The sequence below is a fragment of the Glandiceps talaboti genome, chromosome 22 (genome assembly GCF_964340395.1).
Source record: "Glandiceps talaboti chromosome 22, keGlaTala1.1, whole genome shotgun sequence".
NCBI classification, from domain to species: Eukaryota; Metazoa; Hemichordata; class Enteropneusta; family Spengelidae; genus Glandiceps; species Glandiceps talaboti.
Window position 1 is genome coordinate 824,044 of NC_135570.1, and position 23,813 is coordinate 847,856.

The 23,813-nt window shown below is 34.6% G+C and overlaps 3 protein-coding genes across 4 annotated transcripts; 1 reads left to right on the forward strand and 2 right to left on the reverse strand.

Annotated features, from left to right (window-relative positions):
- Positions 1-5,058: 5,058 nt before the first annotated feature.
- LOC144452196 (peptidyl-prolyl cis-trans isomerase E-like) lies at positions 5,059-9,866 on the reverse strand. Its single transcript, XM_078143244.1, has 5 exons — positions 9,752-9,866; positions 8,133-8,163; positions 6,751-6,936; positions 6,299-6,374; positions 5,059-5,547 (listed from the first exon to the last, which is right to left on the reverse strand). Exons 1-5 carry the CDS (start codon positions 9,818-9,820, stop codon positions 5,412-5,414), a joined length of 498 nt encoding a protein of 165 aa, XP_077999370.1. The 5' UTR covers positions 9,821-9,866; the 3' UTR covers positions 5,059-5,411.
- A 1,670-nt stretch (positions 9,867-11,536) lies between these two features.
- Positions 11,537-18,346, forward strand: LOC144452244 (gastric triacylglycerol lipase-like). The gene is made up of 7 exons (XM_078143297.1): positions 11,537-11,557; positions 14,512-14,632; positions 15,089-15,287; positions 15,796-16,045; positions 16,457-16,684; positions 17,358-17,426; positions 18,116-18,346. The coding sequence occupies exons 1-7, from the start codon at positions 11,549-11,551 to the stop codon at positions 18,344-18,346; spliced, it is 1,107 nt and encodes a 368-aa protein (XP_077999423.1). The 5' UTR covers positions 11,537-11,548.
- Positions 18,347-19,925: 1,579 nt separating this feature from the next.
- Positions 19,926-23,538, reverse strand: LOC144452105 (histone H2A.V). Of its 2 annotated transcripts, none has more exons than XM_078143119.1 (5): positions 23,529-23,538; positions 22,254-22,331; positions 22,017-22,130; positions 21,077-21,206; positions 19,926-20,552 (listed from the first exon to the last, which is right to left on the reverse strand). In XM_078143119.1, exons 1-5 carry the CDS (start codon positions 23,529-23,531, stop codon positions 20,491-20,493), a joined length of 387 nt encoding a protein of 128 aa, XP_077999245.1. In that variant the 5' UTR covers positions 23,532-23,538; the 3' UTR covers positions 19,926-20,490. The 2 variants fall into 2 exon arrangements, with proteins under 2 accessions (XP_077999245.1, XP_077999244.1); XM_078143118.1 differs by lacking the exon at positions 23,529-23,538 and adding an exon at positions 22,497-22,538.
- Between the last annotated feature and the right edge of the window lie 275 nt (positions 23,539-23,813).

Below are 23,813 nucleotides of genomic sequence, written 5' to 3' on the forward strand. Positions count from 1 at the left end.
TCCGAATGTTTTTTAGAATCCCTTTTGAAAAGACTCAGAGACCGGGAATTTGGTAAAAATTCACAATTTCTGAATTGAGAGCTGTAGAATGACATACCTAGACAAAACATTGCTAGTGAAATCCAATTTGAGTGACGCCTGTCTTGACACTTCATGGTTCCAGAATAACTGCTTTGTTTGAATCAGGTTTTAACAACCTATGTTGTTAAGAAAATAAATGAATTTACAACTATTTTGAATTTACCAGAATTTTAAATTAATTTAATTTTGTAGAGGAAAAAGTACAGAATAGATTTCAGACATTTCAAATGAGATATATTCTTTAGTATACACATGGTATTAATTTTCTTGTGCTATTTCTTTTTAATTGCATAGGATCTAGAAGTTTATAGAATTTAGTACAAAACATGGGAAAGGCTTTGGTAGCATCCATCAACTAATTATTCCCAATGGTACTGTCTTACAAATCACTTGTATTTATTGTCCTGACCACATAACCCTTTTTATGAGTTTTGCTTTGTAGCCATTGCTGTGATAAATGTAATTAAAATCATTGGTATCTCCCAAAGGTATCACCTCAATGAGTCTAGTTGACTTTCACAGACTTTCACAACAAAACACAGACACATGACAGTGAATCTGCCATTGTTGATGTATGACTCAAGTCTACTTTCAAAGCAATTGTTGAAAATCTCACCTTGTTGTCTCTTGGCCTTCAAAGACTAAGTAATCTAGAACAGTTGTTTTATCAGAATGTCTAAACAAATAACAATGGTAAATGTAAGTAAAGACGGCAGTCCACAATGACGTCACAACATTTACAATAGTTCTATAATTATTCAGCACAAAAAACTTGATCTTTTTTGACGTCAGAGGCAGAGAATAAACTTCAAAAATAGTGAACCAGAGAACCCAATGAATTGTAAAAATACAGACTGTTATTATGACAAGTGATATAAACACACCTTGAAATGTGAGCTTCAACTTTGAAGACAGTGTTTGTTTTTGTCAATGGTACATCCATCAACACATAACAAAAGACAAGGTGTATCCCTTGAAGGCAATCCAATCACAATATACTCTGTGTAAACGTGTTTGAACATACATTGAAAAACTGTGAAATTATGAAACACGGTACCAGCATGATTTAAATACTTCAATAAATTCCTAACCTACCAGGTAATGTACTTTCACTTTACCAAGTATGCCTCTACTTTACTTGCTGGATACCGGATCAGTATCAAGTTTGCCTCTACCAGTTCTCTACTTTAATTGCTGAATCAGTATCAAGTTTACCTCTACCAGTTCTCTACTTTAATTGCCGCCTCTACCAGTTCTCTACTTTATTTACTTGCCAGATCAGTATCAAGTTTGCCTCTACCAGTTCTCTACTTTATGTGCTGGATTGGTGACTCAGCTATACTCCTTTTTATCAAGGGATAATCATAGGTGAAACCAATAATAATGGTTGATATTGTGAATAAACTGAAACAGAGTGTGAACATTGCATATTTTGACAAACTAAGAATTCAGTGTGAAAATATTACAGTTACATTTGTGCTAAAGACTGTAAAATATGTAGTGTCACTCCATCCTCACAAGAGTGACCAATGTGTGAAGGTATCCTGTCACAGCTTACCTCACAGACTAATTTGTGCCCCTTGGACTGAAGAGAGAATCTAATACCATATTTGTATTGACATGTACACCTGGTACTATTTCCTACTATATTGTACAATAAAGCTGTACCACTGTGACTTAGATTTTCATATCTGTGCCAAGTTTTGCTTAGTTAATGGAACACAAGCTTACTTTATGTTTTTGTTTTTTGTTTTTTGTTGTTGTTTTTTTTGTTTTGTTTTGTTGTTGTTTTTTGGGGGGACAATCTTTGCTACATATTTAAAAGGTACTCGCAGCATTCTACTTACTGAAAACTGAATTTAAGAGTGAATTTGTAATATTGATGAATAAACTAATATAGTGTGAGGCAAGAAGACTGTACTGTCAAGATTACATATACAACTTCTCAATATTATTTTCACACTGTTGCAGAGAAATACAAATTTTGCAGAACAAGTTTTAGAACCAAGCTAACATACAGAAGCCAACCTGGTCAAATATAGACATTATTACACAGCACAATTATTCTAACAAACTGTTAGTATTTATTACCTATGTACAGGTGTATTTGCATCTGTGTAGTACAGGCTGTCTGGTTCTTAGTAGACAAGTCATTTAATAATGTACAATTACTGAGGTGTTAAAAGTTTGGGATAGTTTGGTCATACTATAAAAGTAGAAGTGTCCATGGGGAAGATCAACCAACATTTACATGGGAGATTATGTCCAGCCATGATTTCAATACAAATGAAAATGGTACTAATTTCTTGAGATAAACAAAATTCAATCTTTCCACCCACATTCCACGATATATATATTTTACCTTGAATAACATGGCAATGACCATAAAAGTGTGAATTCAGACAGTGTAATACAAAGGCACTGTAGTTCATTTAATATTCTACATTTATGTAGTTTATGAGTTCTACCTCTTTACAAGATAAAATCTTGAGTACTAAACTGTTGGGTTACACCTTTTAAAAAGTTCAAGATTCTCACAATTTGAAAACCTAATTTATTAGTTTGATCAGCTGTTTCAAAGCACAGTATCTTAAAATACATAATTGCTCCAAAACATTCAGAGAAACAACTCAGATCTTTATAACCAAAGTTAGGGATGAATTCACACAAAAAATATTAAAATCGAACGTCTTGTTGGAAATGATTCCAGTGCAGTACGCTTGACTGTGAAAGAAATGTTCCATACAACTACAATATTTACAAATGTTGTTCCCAGTTTGTTTTTGTTATTGCTTTTAATTTCATGACTCCGAAATTCTTAATACACATTGACAAAATATGGTTTCATTTTTGACTGTGATGTCAATGTACTTCTAAATGAAGCAATGGCCCAATAACTCAAATCTAACACCCAAATAAGATAACGTTTGATTCGGTTCAAAGTACACAAAATTAAAAAGCCGAAGTTACGCACTATCACAGGTGTCAAGTATATGTCGGAATTTACGACAGCAAATCAAATTATATCTTGTAAATACAAACACTGATGCCTACATTTCTAACTTGTAGCCATTAAATCGTTTGCAACGCCACATGTTCATAGATCATTGATGTGACCCAGATCAGCGATCTCGTTGCTGGACGAATTACATCGATCACACACGCGACTAGCAAGGGGCTGGTTCACGTTTGTAACGTGATTTACCCTTCACACAACGTCAATCACCCTAAAACAAGCTGGTGGTGAAAAAAGAAACAAGGAACGTACCTGGGTAACAATTACATTATGAACTTTGATGACAATGAAGATTTATAACTCCGAATTGGCTGACCATATAGACCCGCGGGTCGACCCTCCACCAACGAACGTTGTCGTGCAGCGAGCGATCGAATCAATGAATGGCGATGTAATAACATGTATTTGCAATCTCTGCACACTAAATCATGTTGCTCGCCGCTTTCGTCCGAAATACCAATGAAGTTACACTTGAAGTTTCAAATCGGGTCACTCCCAAATTATCGGTTAGTCATAATATCACTGATTGAGTAGATATACTTGTAATATTGTGTAAACTTTCGAAAGCGACTCCGTTCCACCTGCAAATCCACGGCGTAATTCACATCGGACAGTGGAAGGTGTCGTCTGAACAAGAACTTCAAAGTTGTGGTGAGTAGTGGGGCGTCGAGCGATTGCAAAGTTGGGTGATACCATTGACAAGAAGGGGGGTGGGCTTGCATGCACAACTTTTACTAAAGATCTGGTGTACATCGAAATACAGGGACAAAATATTATAGCGAAAAGGTGACAACAAATCTAAGGGATTATAGAAATCACACCCGCCATTTAAATATCTAACAGTAGTTCTTGAGATTGTTCAATAAACAATGATAAATAGTCAAAAGAAGCATGATGGTAGTCGTGATCTATCGATCGATCGATTTGCTGATTTATAGACAGTTTGCTAATTTTGCCAAATAACACAATTTCAATCAAAAAGTATTTGTAAAATGATGATGTTGACATTATATTTGGAAAAACAAGTACGTAAACATTCGTTACTTAATTCTGATTTGTTGTACATGTGTACACGATGTTTTGTATCGACATAAACTATGTCACGAGATTATTATGACCATCGCCTCGGTAATAATTACTATGTGCAAAAATTTATCAAAATGGCATTTATTCACCATATCGTCAGACGATATGACTATATGAGAACATATAAGAATCTAAGAATCGAGGTGGGGGGGGGGCTATTTTCGGTTTACAACAAATAATCTGGTCAGAAACAAAGCCACATCAACACACACAAACATAAACATACATAAACAACGTGATACACAAATTCTACCTGCATGACCTGTATTATTCGGCTTCCATGTACAAATAATCAGTCAAGATCTGTTACAAGGGATGCAAATGTTCACTCTTTTACAAATGGCGGATGTATAAAACACTATTACTTTGTTCATGTATGTATGTATGTATGTATGTATGTATGTATGTATGTGTGTATGTATGTATGTATGTATGTATGTATGTATGTATGTATGTATGTATGTATGTATGTATGTATGTATGTATGTATGTATATGTTTGTGTAGGTAGGTAGGTAGGTAGGTAGGTAGGTAGGTAGGTAGGTAGGTGGGTGGGTAGGTAGGTAGGTAGGTAGGTAGGTAGGTAGGTAGGTATGTATGTGACCGTTGATAGACATTTACATGTTTTCGGAGCATAGACAAGACTAAAGGGTATAGTATTGCAAGTTGTCAAGAAACACTATACACCGATAGATGGCGCCATTACAGAATAGGGTGGCCGCTCGACCAAACCTGTCGGTCCGCAGTATCACAAGGAAAATAAAGAAAAACAAATCTTCGAACAAAAAAAATTACTATAGATAAGTTTAAGTTAAATGAGACAGCAAAACCGGGATATGTGTGACACAGGTAATTTATTTCAGAAAAGTCCCATTAGATTACTATATGATCCATCGAAAACTGCTTTTACTACGGTCAATACAATATTATAAGCTTATTAATATTACTCGAAGAAAACGAAGTTCTCAAAATGGGTTGGTGAACGGCAAAGAGGTGAACACACGTATAATATGGCTATTCCACTAGCAACTCGCATGTTCATATATGTTATCGATTATGTTCGTGTTTAAATATGTGTTTAAGTTGAAATAAATATCACAACAAAATAACAATATCAGGATCCAAACTGGAATTAAGAATTACTAGCTTGTCGGTGTAAAACAACATGAACACAACTTGGAATTGAACCGGGTTAGATTACGCATTCTCGATCTAAATACTAAAAAGGGTTATTTCAGTTGGCCACAATTGTCAATTTTTACGACAGCAGTTACTTCCCCATCTTCAGTTCCCTGTGCTTCCATTTTCCGGACTACGTTCATTCCATCGACAACTTTGCCAAATACTACATGGGCGTCATCTAACCTATTGGAACAAATAATAATTCATGTAAGTTGTGGCTTGAAAACCGATGATGAGAATATGTTTTACCTCAGATTACTTTAGAAAATACAGTGATCTGACGTGTTACCACCTGTATAAAGGTTGGCATACATGGATGTCAAAACCCCAGGACGAGTGGGCAGCCTATACCAAGTGCTATAACATAATTGGAGTTCGAAACTAGACTTGAGACTGATGGATCCACATAGTAGTGAATGATATTGCCAAACCAGATCGATGCCCAACTCTCTGGGATATATATATTATATATATATATATATATATATATATATATATATATATATATATATATATATATATATATATATATATATATATATATATATATATATATATATATATATATATATATATGTGTGTGTGTGTGTGTTATTCAAGTTGCCTTATCAAAATTGTATATAGCATTCAAGTCTTTACATTACACTGAAATTAAAATTAATGAAAACTAGTCTGTTACATAAGGCTCTCTGGACTCATCGCTTCTATGTGAACTAGAATAGGACAAATCCAAAACTACTATCAATTTGACATCCATATGACCACTTTCATTATTATACTGTATGAAATAATCTTAGACTACTCTATTCCAGTGCTTTTACTCTGATCTACTTTATTAAAGTCTAATTTGTTACAGTATAATATACCCATGTTTATACTGGTTTAGGAATAACTCACTTCCTAACACACTTTCACAGAGTAAGATGAATCTTACCAATCCGTCATTTCCGTACAGATGAAGAATTGTGAACTGTTAGTGTTTGGTCCAGCATTGGCCATTGACAGGGTACCTGCAAATAATACAGTAATCAGTAATTATAGTATAATTAAACATCGTACCAGTACAAGGACGAAACGAACGAACGAAAGAACGAACGAACGAGTACTGGCTACCGTGTATTGATAAAGAGTTATGCAACTGAAGCACTGGTACCCAAATTTCCTGTGGTACAACTACTCGCGTCCATCGATTTGTTGTTGTTACTGTTTTGTGTCTGGAGCTGAGTCCAGACATGTGCTATATGTATGACTATTGGTGATAACGGCTTCTAAATATGATTTATACTTGTATAACAAGGTAACAATTAAATGTAAGCCGATAATTTGTTAAATGAAATTTATATTTGCAAAATCGTCACTCGACAATGTTTCCTTTCACATGATTACCTGGTCCTTCGTGTTTGAGGATAAAATTTTCGTCATTAAACTCCAGTCCGTAGATACTACGCCCACCGGTGCCGTCACCTTTGGTGATATCACCACCCTGACACATAAACTCAGGGATTATCCGATGAAAGGTGCTGTTCTTATAAGTAAGACCCTTCTCACCCGTACAAATGACTCGAAAGTTTTCTGTGAAAGAGAAAAAAAAGATGGTAATGCTTAAGAACACTTGGTGACTGGCATAAAATGTAGACAACATTTTATAATTTGACTGAATATTAATTATAATAATGTCGTTGTGTTAGTTACAGGAATTCCCCATGTATCTTTGAAACAAAATAAACATTCGATATCTTAATTAATTTGATAAATATTTCTTGAGTGTCGATCGTAAATTGATGGATTCATACATTTTAAGATGCGTTTATCATATTAACGGATATGCACACCGTGACGTAATATCCGGTATTTGTTGAATCTCTGGACATCACAAAAATGTGTAATAAATTTATTTTATCTGTAGGTAAAAGTGGTAATTTTATGCAATAAATAAACATGTGACTATAAAAATATGATAAACAACAAATGTACGGCTTTTATTTTATTTTTTTTAAAAGTTTAATAGTTGACGAGTTACAAAAACACCCCTTGACGTCTCGATGTCTCGATGTCTTGATGTCTTGATAGTCATACACACAAACCACGTCCGAGGAAATGCACAGGTAACACTTGTTAAGATAATGTCCTCGGTTCAATAAATTTGAAAATAACTAACGAAAGTAATAACCCTTCAAAGACATACAATGATGACGTCGACGTTGATTGCCATGGTAACGTTCCCTAACATCAGACAATTGACCTATGATGTATAAGTCATTGAGATACATTGTATATGTAATGGTAAATAACTTGGTGGTAGAAAGTTGTCGATCATCCAACCCAGGATTCTTGACATACCAATTTGTTCTGACATCGATTACTATCATGTTAGAGTCGACAAACAGAACAACTTTTGGATGAATAAAGTAAAAAAACTAAACTTCTTGATTTACCATAATTTATTATTATCTGATGTCGAGAATCCAACAGAAGATTATATACAGTATTCTGTATTAAAATAAACTGTTGGAGTTGAATGGGTTTTTTTATACCTACAGATGACAGAGACACCACCACGTCCATACATGCACACATGCACGCATACATACATACATACATACATACATACATACATACATACATACATACATACATACATACATACATACATACATACATACATACATACATACACACACTCACACACACACACACACACACACACATACACACACACACACACACACACACACACACACACACACACACACACAATAAACGCTCACCTGCTGTTCTTGGTACAACATCAGGACGCAACTGAAATCACAAATATCTCACCGTTAATATGTATTATGCAGAAGATTAACTGCATATCACAATGTTCTGATAATTGAGAAAATTACATCACAAGAATAAAATTCACCAAAGCACAGCAAGCAATGATTTTATAGAATAAGAATAAGAATAACAATAAGAATAAACGCACTTCCCAATATTGCATATAACAATGGGATGATGATAATTATAGGGTACACCTGACGTTATGATTTTAACAACCTGATATTTTTAGACTTGCAGTAAATGACACGCCTTTAAAGAGAGCTAAATGACCACGGGTAGGGGTCAACAGGGGTCAACAGTGGATTTGTCTGGATGAGAAGTAAATCTTATAGTATCTTTATTAACATACTTATCTATATGTGGTATGTACTCCTCGATACACTATGGACTAACTCTACGTCATGCAAATGAAATAGTCGTAAAAGATATACCCAGACTGCCTAAAGTATGCCCGGAATCTCGGAGAATAACTTTCAACTGCGTACAACTTTTTTTATTTAGATATGATTTGAGACACTGTTTTCATCACAATATAAGGTAACCACTGACAGGCTGTCATTGGCCTTTATATTTTTGTTACAACCCGCGAAAAAACACCACTGCGTTTGAATGTACATGAAGTGAGCCAAGAACAAACTTCATGTAAAGACAATATAAGGTAAAAAAACAACAACACCCCAACAACAACAACAACAACAACAACAACAACACAACTGATACAAAAACAGCGGGTGCATCTGATGTAGGTAGGTTTACACCACACTTTTATCTGTTTCAGTTATATATTTGTGGAAGTTATAATGTAACAGTAACTGTACTCAATCGTTAATATATATAACCAACTTGTACAAGCAAACAAACAAACAAACAAACAAACAAATAAATAAATAAACAAACAAACAAACAAACAAACAATGAAATTATCCCTCGTGATCAGAATTAGACAGCTTTATAGTTTTATATACCCTTTACAATGAATCGATAAGAGTACAGTTCAAGCCGATTGATGACAAACGTATCAGTCTGGGTGCAGACAGCTAATGTCAGTAAGAAATGACATCACATATAAATAAAACCAATGTGTTGAAAGTAGTCGTGGGCATGAGTTACCATGGTTACTGTTACAATCCCCAGTGGATCGACTTTTGGAAGTGAAAACAGCAAGGTAGAAGGTATTGTTTTATTGGCAATCACAGGACAAGGACAGAAATAGCACGCTTGATCAGTCGGAAAATTCCGTAAAGAGGTAATTAATCTACAGCAGTGTGTGTGTGGTGTAAAAAGACTGTAACTATGATCGCTAACTATTTACAGCGACGCCATCCTCCTGTGATATCATGCGTAATGTGATGATGTCACAGAAACATAAACCTTCGGTAGAAACTGTCTTTCAGAGCACTTTTTGACTCTAAATGTTACATTCACCTTAACAGAAAAGTGTCTTGTCTAAAACAAATTAACCCTGTCAATCTATTCACGTGAAATCTTTGTGAATTTTCGACTTTAAAGTTAGGAAAATGTTTTGAAACCTAAACTTCTCAATATTTGAAAATACTGATCTTACCTCAAATACAACTCTCCCCGTTGCTTTACCACCGATTGATATATCGAAGAAAACGCGTGGTCTCGACATCTTGGTGGTGATGGGTGTGATCGAAAGTTTGCTATCTTGGCTGATAAGAAAGTGCTGCCTTATGTGACAACATCGAATAGTTGAGATGATAGCAAGGAATTTGTTGAAGACGTGACCTTTGCACGGACCTGGACACCAACGAGAGACAAGTCTCAATTTACAGTATCTAAGTTGTATAGATACTCAAACTATATATTAAAGTTACATTCTAGATGGCCTTCTGACTTGGTGACTACTGTACTGGTAACAACAATGGAGGTAGTCCCAATGGTTCATTAAATGAAAGAATGAAAGAATGAATGAATGAATGAGTGAGTGAGTGAGTGAGTGAGTGAGTGGGTGGGTGGGTGGGTGGGTGAGTGAGTGAGTGAGTGAGTGAGTGAGTGAGTGAGTGAGTGAGTGAGTGAATGAGTGAATGAATAACTCAATCAGTCAATTAATCCTTCCTTATATCAATCCATCTATCCATCTACCCCACCACCCACACATCCACACACCCATCAATCCATCCATCAATCCATCCATCCATCCTTCTCACAACATGTAAACATAAGATAGTCGAGATGGAGGGCGCTACGATGATGTTGCTCACTTAGTGAATATAAATGACAAAATAAAGTGATAAAGAGAGACATAGACAATGAAAAAAAAAGTTCATCTAAAACAAAAGACATACTAAATAAAATGCAACCGAGATGGCGTAATATCATGAATGTGGGGCGTGATAACTATGAAACAGATGAACACTAGATGGCGATATCATTGTAAATCAGAGGAAGGGTTGTAGCTTTACGAGCTTTACATTATATTCACTTACACTGTTACCACCAGAGGGAGCTAGAGAATATAGGATTCAACACACAACGTGCCTTCCATGCATGCATCACAAGACCAGTGACAATAACTCACTGTCCGAAATACAAGAATTGGCAAATTAGTATGATTGCATTTATTAATATCATTTGGTTATAAACAGGTATGAAGAAAACCAATGACCATATTAATTCCAATCATCGTAACGATGGAGATGGAGCCATCCTAATATCATTTTTGTCAACTTTTCCTGGTGATATGATTGTGACACCAAATAAAAATAAACAACAACGAGCTAAACTCACGCTACATCATGTATATAAAATGGTTTTGACCATTTCATATATAGGGGAAAATATAGTGTAATTCTTGTTGTATACAAACATCATTGATATGTAATTACTCTGTCGTTCACGTTTGTCAGTGTTTATATGTCTTCATTGTTGTAGTTTTGTTTGTTTATTTTTTTTTCATAAATAAAACTAACTAAGCCTGACCCCTGTGATAAGAAATCAAACCCAATTCTCCTAGCCCATCCTACATGACATAATGGAATAGTCTCAAGGTCATCGTATTTTGCTAGTCACCTGACCTATATTTATCACCGGTAACTTACCGGATATATGTGTACACAAACCTCCCTGATCGCACTTCAGGGGTTTACAGTTGTGTATATCTGTGTCGACTTGCACAGTTCCTGCTGTAAATGCTGATAGTTGAATCGCTAACAGCATGGATAAAGTTCTGTTGACTTTCGTACTAATATCTCTCTGTCTCTATAACAGTGTGTATTCCTATGGTAATCATGTTAGAGCAATTGAAGATTATTACACTAAGAACTATTCAAAGTGTTGGCCGGAGGCAATGAAGGAACTCCAGGAAGTCAAAAAACTAAATCTGGATCCTGAAGTGAATATGAATGTGGTGAGTATGTTGTATCGATATTACAGTCTCTCTCTATAGAGGAACTGTGCATTGTATATTATAACTAATTTGTATAAACATAGAGACCTGTTGTTCGTTTCCTATATAGTTATCATGATCGATCTAGGATGACTAAATTATTAGACCATGTAATGGGGCTTGACGAATACGTACCTAGTACCTGTGCCCACTATTGCAAAAAAACACAATACAATCGTGTATCAGTTTATCAGTTATTATGCAACATTGTATCATTTGAAAAGAAACATACCCTAGACAGTATCAATTAATAAATAGACCCATCAGACACCGGTAAAACTTTTTCCAATCAATTAATTTAAAAACAAAGCTTTTGATAATGAATATAATGAGAAAACAACTCAGTTTGCTTTATTGACTTTCTACTTTACAATGTAAACTTGTAAGTACTATTTACAGTGTAGTCTTTTGTGTAACTGTTGTGTCCCTTAGAAAGACATCACATGTGACTCTGGTTACATAATCAAATAGAGATAGGAAGAACATTTAGGGGCGTGTAATATTTCTTAAAATTGTTGTTTTCCTTGTCTAGAGACGAAATATAACAATGTTTTGACTTGAATATATTTCCCCTACCTTTATGGAAAGAACACACAGGTGTATATGTCTTCCAGTATAGTGATTGATACATTTGTAGTAGCAGGATTCTTGTGATATTTTCCTTAGAAAAACAGTAATCTAAGCAATAACATGTGTCCTTGTGAATAAAGAATAGAATCTGTTTTGCATCCATCAAGAAAACTACATTTCTTCATTGGATTTTCTGCAATAAGTTTTTGGTGCTAAAACAAACTAGTAAATATATAAACTAGAGTAATAATATTGGGTTGTCGGTGGCCAAGTGGTTAAACCACTTGCCTCTTACCACTGCAGTCGGGGTTCGAACCCCATTCAGGGTTCGATTAAATTTACCCCGCTGTAAGTAAGAAGAGTGTCGTTCAGTTTGACTCTACCGAACAACGCAGGTTTTCCCCGGGTACTCCGGTTTCCTCCTGCATTAACACTGAACTCATGAGGGATGGCCCCCACTGGACTTCTTGGGAGACAAGTGTTTAAATGCTTAAAGAACTATCCAGTATAAATAAAGATTATTATTATTATAATAGTTATCAAAAAATAATAAAACTTTTGGTTAGATAAATGTAATGTATAATTTTCTTTTTAACTCTCTATAATATCTTTCTTTTTGATGAGTGCTGATTTTATGAAAGTTGTCAATGTTATAAGTATGTCCATGTGGAAGAAAAGAGGCAATGTAGATTTCACCTTCAGATTTCCTCTTTTAGATTACTGGATAATAAAATATATACATTACAAAGTACAAAACTGAAGTGTTTGTCATGGATAAACAGATCCATTAAACTACTACAGCATTTAACTACTGTACTAGACAGTCAGAGATGTTTCACCTTCAAAGTTTCATTATCAGATTAAAAAGATAAAGTCAGTAAATGATTTGCACTTTGATAGTTTTGTGAACTTTGTTAGGTGTGAACCATAAATGGACAGTCTGTTGAGATATAGATTTCAAGGTCAACTACTTCAACTCAACATTGCAGTTTTAAAACATATATTTTATTGATATAAAACTTATAGATAGTTATATTTATATATAAAATTGTTTTGTTGTTGTTGTTATTGTTGTTGTTTACGTTACTGTATTCACTGATTATACAGTTGTGTAATAAAGTTATTAAAAATGAATTCAAAGATTATATAGAATTATATAGAATTCATTCAAAATGAATTGCATGTGTCCTGTAGATTTTGATATACTAAAACTGTCTGGGTAACACTGCTTGAATGAACTGTTCTATTGTTGTTGGTTGGTTGGTTGGTTGGTTGGTTGGTTGGTTGGTTGGTTGGTTGGTAATGGTTAGTTGGTAATTAATGGTTGTTTGGTTTGTAATGGTTGGTTGGTTGGTTGGTTGGTAATGGTTGGTTGGTAATTAATGGTTGTTTGGTTTGTAATGGTTGGTTGGTTGGTTGGTTGGTTGGTTGGTTGGTTGGTTGGTTAGTTAGTTAGTTAGTTACGAGGAATGTTTTACCTGTTCACATCAGTATCGTTTGTCAAACTGTCCATTTGTCTGTCTGGTGATATTTATTTTTAATAATGACAAAAATAAGTTTGAATTACTACCATGCAATATTTTATCAATAGTGTGTCAAGGGTCACGGGTCAAGTCAGAAAACTATAAATACTCTAGAATGTCATCACAACTGACAATACTGGGTGATGTGTCTTTCTGTTTGATTATTGAGTAACCATGGCAACCACTTTGATGTTATTATCAACATTACAGACATGTATACAAACATTGTATATTTAATACTATAATACTATGGTAGTAGCATGATGTATTGCACTGAAATACACTTCCTCAATTTCATATCCTTCCTGTTTTGAATTTAGATCTAGAAATATCAGGTACTCAGTGTAGCTTCATGTTTTTGGCCCTGGATTTATTTTATCTGAATACAAACAGAAACTTTTCCATGGCCCTGGGTTTATCTTTAATAGCTGAAAACACACTGAAAACTTTTTCCACTGTCCAAAAATATGTCCCGCTAACAATATTACTTTACAAGTTTTATATTTTTGTATTCGACGAACTTACAGATACATTATTTGCAAGTAGTCATCATCGCAAACCACAGCCTCTTTTACAGCACAGTCCAAAACATGAGCGATCTCGTTCTTTTGAAGAAATAACAGCTCTGGTTTGTGAGAATGCAAGTATTGTATATTCTCACTTTGCATTGTGTGCCAAATTCAAGTGTACCTGACATGTCCTAAATTGCCATTCCACCAAAATGATCATGTGGCAATATAATAAATTGACAGTGTAAGATTTGAATTGGTAACCTAATATTATGACCTATATTTATTTTATAATCATTTCATTTCATTTCAGAGTGAATTAATCACCAGTAAAGGATTTCCTTGTGAAAACCATGAAGTCATAACTGAAGATGGTTATATCTTGTCACTTCAAAGAATCCCATACGGTCGTCATGGAAACTTGCATTTTAAAGGTAATGGTAATGTTAATTGTAAGACTGAAACTTAAAATAAACTTTGCCAGAGGATGCAAAAAATGTATTTATTTTAAATCATTCATCAATTACTTTTGATGTCTGTGTGAAGGGTAGAAATGTGGGGGTGGGGGCTGGGGGTGGGGGTGGTTGCTGGGGTGGGGTTACATTTCATAGCAGCTGAAACTTTGGTATACAATAGAAGTTTATAATAGTAAAATTAGGGGGTACACTAAATGTCAAAGGTCAGTGTGTCTCAAATAGGATATCTTTACTGTATAGCTATTGCATGATGGGAATCAGTAGAAATGATATATTTATGGTTGAACAATGAACATGCCAACTAACTACTGTAAGCCTAGATATTTTAACTCCTAGAAAATTTGGCAATTTTACAGTTTTACAGGATCTAGACAGTAATGTTCCTATAATCATTTGATTGTTATTCTATCACAGGATCTAGACCAGTTGTTTATTTACAACATGGTTTATTGGGGGATGCTACCAACTGGGTCACAAACCTAGCTACTCAAAGTCTGGCCTTCATTTTAGCCGATGCTGGTTATGATGTATGGATTGGTAGTAACAGAGGTACAACGTACAGTAAAGGACATGTGAATTTATCTAGTCATGATAAAAAATACTGGAAGTTTAGGTAGGTTAATATTGGTTATAATATGTTAATTAGTACGTTAATATTGGTTATGATATGTTAATTAGTAGGTTAATATTGGTTATAATATGTTAATTAGTAGGTTAATACTGGTTATGATATGTTAATTAGTAGGTTAATACTGGTTATATGTTAATTAGTAGGTTAATATTGTTATCTGTTAACCTGCTCTAGCTGCAACTGGGACATTTTTTCAAATAACTAAGACACATTCATTAAAAATTGTCAATTGCATAGAAAAGACATTGTATCTGTTAATTAGTGGTCAGTATTATCTGTAGGTGATGTAGTGGTAGGTTGTATACTACACAGTATGTCATGTACTAGTGTAATAGTGGTTATGATTTGTCAGTGAGTAGTTAAATGTAAATACTCACAACTCACAGCCTGGATTCTATTGGATTTGGGCTAGTACTCACAACTCATAGCTGTAAAGATGTTAACAAGGAAGATGATGATGATGAAAATATACTTATTCTTTTGTTGACAGTTGGGATGACATTGCCAAATATGACTTACCTGCAGTCATAAACTACGCCCTCAATGTCAGCGGACAGTCACAACTTTATTACATTGGACATTCTCAGGGAACAACTACAGGCTTTGCAGCATTCTCCAAGAACAAACAACTAGCAAAGAAAATCAAGTTATTTATCGCACTGGCTCCAGTCACAACTGTTGGATATACTGAAAGCCCTATAAGAATATTAGCTGATACACATATCTATAAAATTCTTGGTGTAAGTTTACTTATTGTTACTTGTCTGTGTATACCCTCCTCTCCATTTAGAAGCCCCTCCCTTTTCTGGGTGATATATTAATTATTTATACCAGTACAAGCTTATTTATTTAAAAAGGAATGGACAAAATAATGGCAGCTCTGAATATTTTGTGTACCTGTAATAAATAACAAATGGCTATAGATTAATTTACAGTAGTATAAATTACTAATATTGACCTAGATAAACAACATGGCAATATTACCAATGGCATTATCTAAGCACAACTGTATTTGACTGTTGCTATGGGCTTGGTCTAGTTGCTAGGTATTTATCCAAAGCCATGGGAATGAAGCTATAGGGTTTAATTACCAGATTACAAACCTCAATCATACCTGGTGTCATAAAATGTATTATTTTTTTTGTTTTCAGGGCATCTTGAATACCCTTGGAGTAGAAGAGATTCTACCACAGAATAAACTGTTTGAGTTTATTGCTAATAGTTTATGTGGTAATGATCACACTGTCATAGTTTGTGAGAGTATATTATTTCTGATTGATGGCTATGATTGTCATCGTATGAATGCATCAAGAATACCTGTCTATGTAGCTCACACTCCTGCTGGTACATCATTGAAAAATATTATCCACTGGGCACAGGTAAGAATATAGTAAGTAAGGCCCCCTTTCCCCTCTGAACACGCAGACAGACAAACTTTGCCCCCTTTCCCCTCAGAACAGACAAACATTGCCCCTTTCCCCTCCAGACAAACAGATAAGAACCAATATATACACACAAGGTACTAGTAATAGCAGAACTAAACCACTCAGACAGACAGACAGACAGACAGACAGACTGACATTATCATATTCAACTGTGCACAGGTGAGAACCATCAAACTATCATTGTAAGGGCACTACCATACACAAACACAGAAACATACACATGTACACACATAAAGCATACATAAGGCAACAAGAAGCTGTTGTTAAAGTTTGTACAACCCAGGTTGTTGTCTGAGATCAAAGGTTTCTACTTACGTGTAAGTTGAGGTACTTGCATGTGCACCAAATGTTTGCTTCTTTTTTTTTTGCCTGTCTGCCATGATCACTCATAGAAACTATATAAGTTTAATGTCACATTTGAAGATGCGTCTTATTGGTAAAAGCAACTTTCTTTGTCAAACATCACATTTTATTATTGTGTTTAGAAATGGACATACAAGAAAGAATAAGCATAACTCTTTTATATCAAAAAGCTAAATGCATTGGAAAAGAAATTTCATTTTTAGTTTATTTATTTTCACCTTTTCTATTTTCCTTTCATGTACAGATGATTACTTCATATAAGTTTCAAATGTATGACTATGGAGTCCTCGGAAATTACTTCCACTATGGCAAGGTAAATAATATATCAATATGCATTTACATATTTTACTAGAATTTGACAATAAGTTGGACTATAATTGTTCAGTACAATAGTGTATTTTGAAAAACATCTTTTCAGTGTACTTCTCATCAAAAGTTAATAGCATACACAGTGAGATTTTCTATTTTTGATGATTCAGTGAATTTTAGGAGTTTAGGAAATTTTGATGCATTCATGAACTACCTTCACAAACATGTTTGTTGACAGCTTTATATACTAGCTGGCTTATGGTTGACATCTTGATGATGATGAAAATTTCAACCCTCATTCTCTGTAATCTAGGGTAGGGTGCCCTCACATGACATTTGTTTTCAAAATGGCACAAAATGAGAAACCAAAAGTATCATGCATGAGTATTATACTAATACACAATGTAAAATACTTGACCCAATGTACATGTAATACACATTTCTTTTGAAGATTGAAGTGAATGTTACAATTAATTGATTAATATGAAGAACTTGCAATCACTATTTTGCTACCTGGCAACTACAGGTTTACAACATTTTGAGAGAATCACACCCCAAGAAAACGATTAAAAGTGTCTATAACGATAACAAATTTCTCAGTCTCTTTCATGATAGATGTTGTCAAATCGAAATGCAATATCATATACAATCAATTGATTGTGAACTTACAAGTTACTTTTCCTTATATTCCAGGTCCTTGCTCCGGAATACAATGTGTCTGAAATGGATGTTCCTGTGGCAGTATTCTGGGGTGAATGGGATATCCTAGCCGACCCTACAGATGTTCTGTTACTTATCCCCAAAATTCGCAATTTGGTTTCTGTGACTAAAATTGAGAGATTTGATCATTTAGATTTCATTTGGGCAGTGGATGCTGATCAACTTTTGTACAAAGATGTTTTAAAAGTCCTCCAAAATAATTAGTTTTATCCCTCCATTGTCAATATGATGGATAAAAACAGAGTATTGAGTGTTTCTTAATTTTGTCACAAACTAGGGGTGAATGAACCATTCACCTCCAGAATTACTCATTTTGTAATAGGAGTAAAGAAAAACTTTTGATACGCACATAATTTGTAACATTTACATTACAATAAAGTTGAATTTGCAGGTCAAGTTCTTCAAAATACCCACATTATCTAGCAATAACAGGAGATTTTTACCTTCAAATATATTTTCCTTTGACAATACACACCAGTAACAATATTCTCCTGGGCACAATGTAGTCAAATCCATAAACTCATTTAAAGGGACAAGCCACAAAATAGCAAAATTAAATGGACAAGCCACAAAATAGAGAAATATTCATAAACTGTGTCTGGAGAGGCATTTCATGTTACATCACCTATAATTACTTTTGATTTTAGAGAAACTTGAAGTTGATCTTGTGCCTTTATTGGATATCTTTGTATGGGCTATTGCATCATGGGAGTCAGCAGAAATAATTATTCATGGTTGAACAATGAATATTCATGACTCCTTAGTGCTTATTCCCTTCAGTGTAGAACATCTGCCATGAATATTTATTTTTCAACCATGAATACTTATCCTCTTAAATTCAGCTGTTGTGGACTGGATTCTGTCTTCTTTTTAACCTCTATTAATTTATAAGCACCATCGTGGGATATTCCTCAAACTGATGAGGAGCCATGAGACTTTGAGAATCAATGTTTTCCAGTGTGACTTGATGAGAAGTTATTTTACACGCAGAAATTGTTTGTATATTGTTCTAATTTTATATCCTTTTAAGAAGACATTTGATTGCAGATATCCTACCCACCACAACCCTTTCCATGTCACTATTTCAACAATATGTATTTATAATCTACCTCAATATTATCATTTCTATTGTTACAACATATAGCAGATACCAAGAAAGTATTATATTTTGATTATACATATATCTATGTAGAATTTTAATTTGAAAGCTAAATAAATAAATGCTAACATTGATATAACAATTGACATATTGCCTCTTCTCTCGTAACACAACAGATTAAATTACCACAGAAACATTTTGGGGCAACAAGAAGTACAAGTGAGATTTGAAAATATTCACATTCTGCCCAAAATGATTTTCAGACTTTTCAATGCCAAGGTAGTATTAGTCACCATCAAGAGATAGTAGGGCTTCATGGATGACTGCCCTCTAGTGGTGAGAGTGGGAAGTGATGTCATGACACATTATAATATACAGATTGAGCTTATGAGGGCAGTCTTTGATGCATATGAATGGTGGCCTTTGCCCCCCACGACCTGAATGACCCATTACATGTACTTTAATCCAAAGACCAGAAAAAAATATCACCAATGACAAGTGCACATTTGGGTGATAATTCCAATGTATAACTGAAACCCAAGATGTTAATAGTTATTTCTAATTTTCATCTTTAGCTAAACTGAACTGACAAACCGACATACACACAGATACTACAATTGACCCATCACAAAGCAACAAGTGACCCTTAGTTGGGTCAAAGAAAAGAGACTGGACAGAATCATGTATAATAAAAGTCAATAACATTTTAATTGTTGATAATACTACTATACATTCAACTACAATCTGAAAAGTAAACCACTGGCACAAATTTATGTGTCTGGATCAGCCAACATATACAAAGTGCAACAATAATAATAATTGGGAAATATTTCAGACATACAAATGCTCCTCTCTCTCAAACTTCCTGTAGCAGCAGCACATGCCTAAGAAACTTGATTGTGCTTACAAAGCTATAATGATGTTTATGGAAGAAAAAAAATAAACATGAAATTTTGCTTTGCATAATTAGAAATGCCTGTTTTAAGAAATGACACTACAAAAATAGTCTAATTGAAAGTGCAGCATTAAAAATATGAATGGGCCACTGCTGCATTGATGAATACAATACACACAATATTTTAAATGTATGGAAATGGAATGGATTGAAATTGGACAGGATATACATGGCATCTACAGACTACAAGACAAATAGAATGAGGACAGAAAATTCAAAGAAATATTTTTTAAAGAAACATGTTTAAAAAGCTTGTGCCTGAGGTATGAAAGTCTTGCAGGCAGATATGTTGTTTTATGTTGCTTTTTGTGATCCCTTCTTTCCAATCAGACTCTTGTGAATGTGGGGAATGACACCTGGAAAAAAAGAAGGAATACAAATTAGTGAACATCAAAAATGTCAACGACTTCCATTTATACTACCATCCATTACTCTTTAGTGTCATGCGGTAAAAACAACACATATATTGCCCTAACACAACATCAACTGACAACCCTAAACCTAAGTTAGCAACTTTTTTTTGTTATATTCCTTTTATTATCTGACTAAAATAATGAAAGAATGATTCTATCCATATGACTTCACCTTCATGCTTAAGTCTAGTTCCTGGAGGGTATCATTTGAGAAATCATGTTGGCATCCAGAGTACTTCATGCTGAATTAGCAAGGCAATTTTACATTTCAACAATGTCGGAGATTGAATACATTGCAATCAATTTTCACAGAAAGGACATATAGCATTCGGGGCTGTTGTGAAACTTATTTACATGTGTACATTAATAGTTGTAGCAGACAAACAACACAAGTCTCCCTAGCAAGCTATATCTACACCACAAACTACACAGAACATTCATTATGAAGACGAGCAAGTTGTACTTACCACCACCAGCAATGGTTGCCTTAATGAGGGAGTCCAATTCTTCATCACCACGGATGGCCAACTGCAAGTGACGAGGTGTGATACGCTTCACTTTTAAATCTTTACTGGCATTTCCTGCTAACTCAAGTACCTGGAAAATAATTCGAAAACTCATCAGTAAATGAACTATTTTTGGAAAGTGAACACAACTCTTTATTCTGTAACACAGGCTTTGTTATGCAAATACATACTCATGAAATATTAATCAGTTTGACAAATGCAAGTAAAGCTTTATATTCTAATTGTACACAACTTGATTATCTATAGTATTGAACACTATAGCAACGAAATGTGGCGCCATAAATTAAAAGAATTGTTGTTGGTTTCTATAAGTTATGTGTAATTTACAATGTGCTTGGATTAATACACACTCAACTGTTAATACACCATTTGCAAGGAAGTATCGATTGGAAATTCCTTAAGCTGACCATCAGTTTTTCAAAGGCAAGAAAGGATTTCAATTCAAATTTCAGATGTCCAACAAAGGACTTGAAAAAATTTGGGTTTGCTTTGAAAAATAAATTGCGCTGACCTCCGAAGCCATTTGACAACAATGGATGCAATACAAACTGAACTTCCCGCCAAATAATTATCCAGGCATAAAGGTCAAACGAACGCAAAACAAAAACGCCAACGCCATGGGTGACAATAGTAGCCAAACTGGTTTCTCATATCACGACAACTAAAACCTGAAAATTCGTTATGTTGCCTTAGATATCCTATGCGTAATTAGACAATGGAAATACATTTTGCACAGTGAGGCCCAGTAGGTTATTCGTTTACTCATAGCGGTGACAGATTGTGTACACATATACCTTTCTAATGGGCCTCTTTTTGTACTTTTTGCGCGGGATCTCACTAGGAAGGAATGAAATATACATTATTATGAGTAAAAACCTACCTCAGCTGTAAGATATTCCAGAATGGCAGCAGAGTAGACTGCGGCAGTAGCGCCGACACGACCATGGCTTGTTGTTCGATTTTTCAAGTGCCTGTGGATACGACCGACTGGGAACTACCGGTGCAAATATAGATAATATTATGTTGTTATGCGAACAGCAAACGTCTAAAGTAAGACGAAACAATGTCAAATCAAAATGGAATAAGCAAATTCGATGAAGTTCTGTCATAATATTACCTGCAGTCCTGCTCTCGATGAACGAGATACTGCCTTGGCCTTTGCTTTACCAGAATCTTTACCAGCTTTACCGCCTGCCTGTATACAAAACAAAGCGACAAATATTCAAAATTATTAATTTAATCCACATAACGTTAATGTTAGGGTTTGTAGGAGATGCAGTAGTAACAATACAGACTGAAAATATTGGTGGATGGCTAGATATTAAGGTATATTTTTGAAGATTTTGTTCAGAAAACTTACCATTATGGAGTATCCTACTGACGCTAGTAGACAAATGATGCCCGCCAATATGCTAACGACAGCTTTATAGAATTTCACGTCACGTGACTAATATGATCCAATTAACGGCAAGTAGCTATTCAAACGAACCAATCCAGGGACAGGTTTACCTAAATTAATGTTCGGGATATGCCGAACGTTCCCGAGAATTAAATACAAAACAACTATCAATGGCAGCTGGGCAAAGAATTTCATTCACGCTCAAGTAAGTAGTACAAATTTTCACCTGTTAGCAGTCTGGAATAAATTTTCACACATTTCGACCTAAATGGTGCATCAAGTATTGTTGAAAGTCTGTCGTACAAAAGAATGGTTATTTCCTCTTTATTTAGTTACTTTTGCGTGTTTTTTTACGTGCCGTGTGATGGTAATTCACTTCTGTACGTCACAGATTACACATATTTTGTACATGCAGCGAGCAGTGGCCATGAACTTGTTTCATGTTATTCTGGCCACTTTTGTCGTCAAAGTCACATTCATGTCTTCAAATTTCATTTGTAAAGTACAATTTTTCAATCAATTTGTTATTGTAAACAAAATAATTACCATTTGTTTGTATTCATGTTATTATGAATATGATAGCGGAGATATGGGGTGGGGGTGGGGGATACATATGTCAAGTCTGGCGCTGAATAAATATGTACGACAAATACGAATTAATATTAGTTGCAATAATTATTTGCAATAGTCAAAGTTTGAATCCCAGTCCTATGTTATTCCATTTCCTTTAAATTATTTCCAAACACTACCTCAATGGAGACATTAATGTGATCAGTTCTTATACTGGTATTTTGGTAGATAGGTAATAGGTCAATATACCCTAGTGGAATCATTCACAAGCTCAAACTCTACAAAGATTCAAAAGCTAATCAAAACTCTACATTCAGCCAGCAACTATAGTGTTCAAATGTCCAGCCAGAAATAGGAGTCAAAATATTGGTGGATGGCTAGATATTAAGGTATATTTTTGAAGATTTTGTTCAGAAAACTTACCATTATGGAGTATCCACCAATATTTCCAGTCTGTATTGTTACTACTGCATCTCCTACAAACTCTAACATTAACGTTATGTGGATTAAAATAGGTGTCAAAATTCTATTATACTTTAGCTAAACTGAAATGTTTTCAGTTGGCTGCCATATGGCACCTACTTATGATAAAGATGGATCTCACAAAAATTATAAAAATCGGGAAATGACATTGTCCAAATTATGGGGTTAAAATCATACATGCATTCAAAGAGGCAGGTCAGACCATAGACTCTACACAGGGTCTAT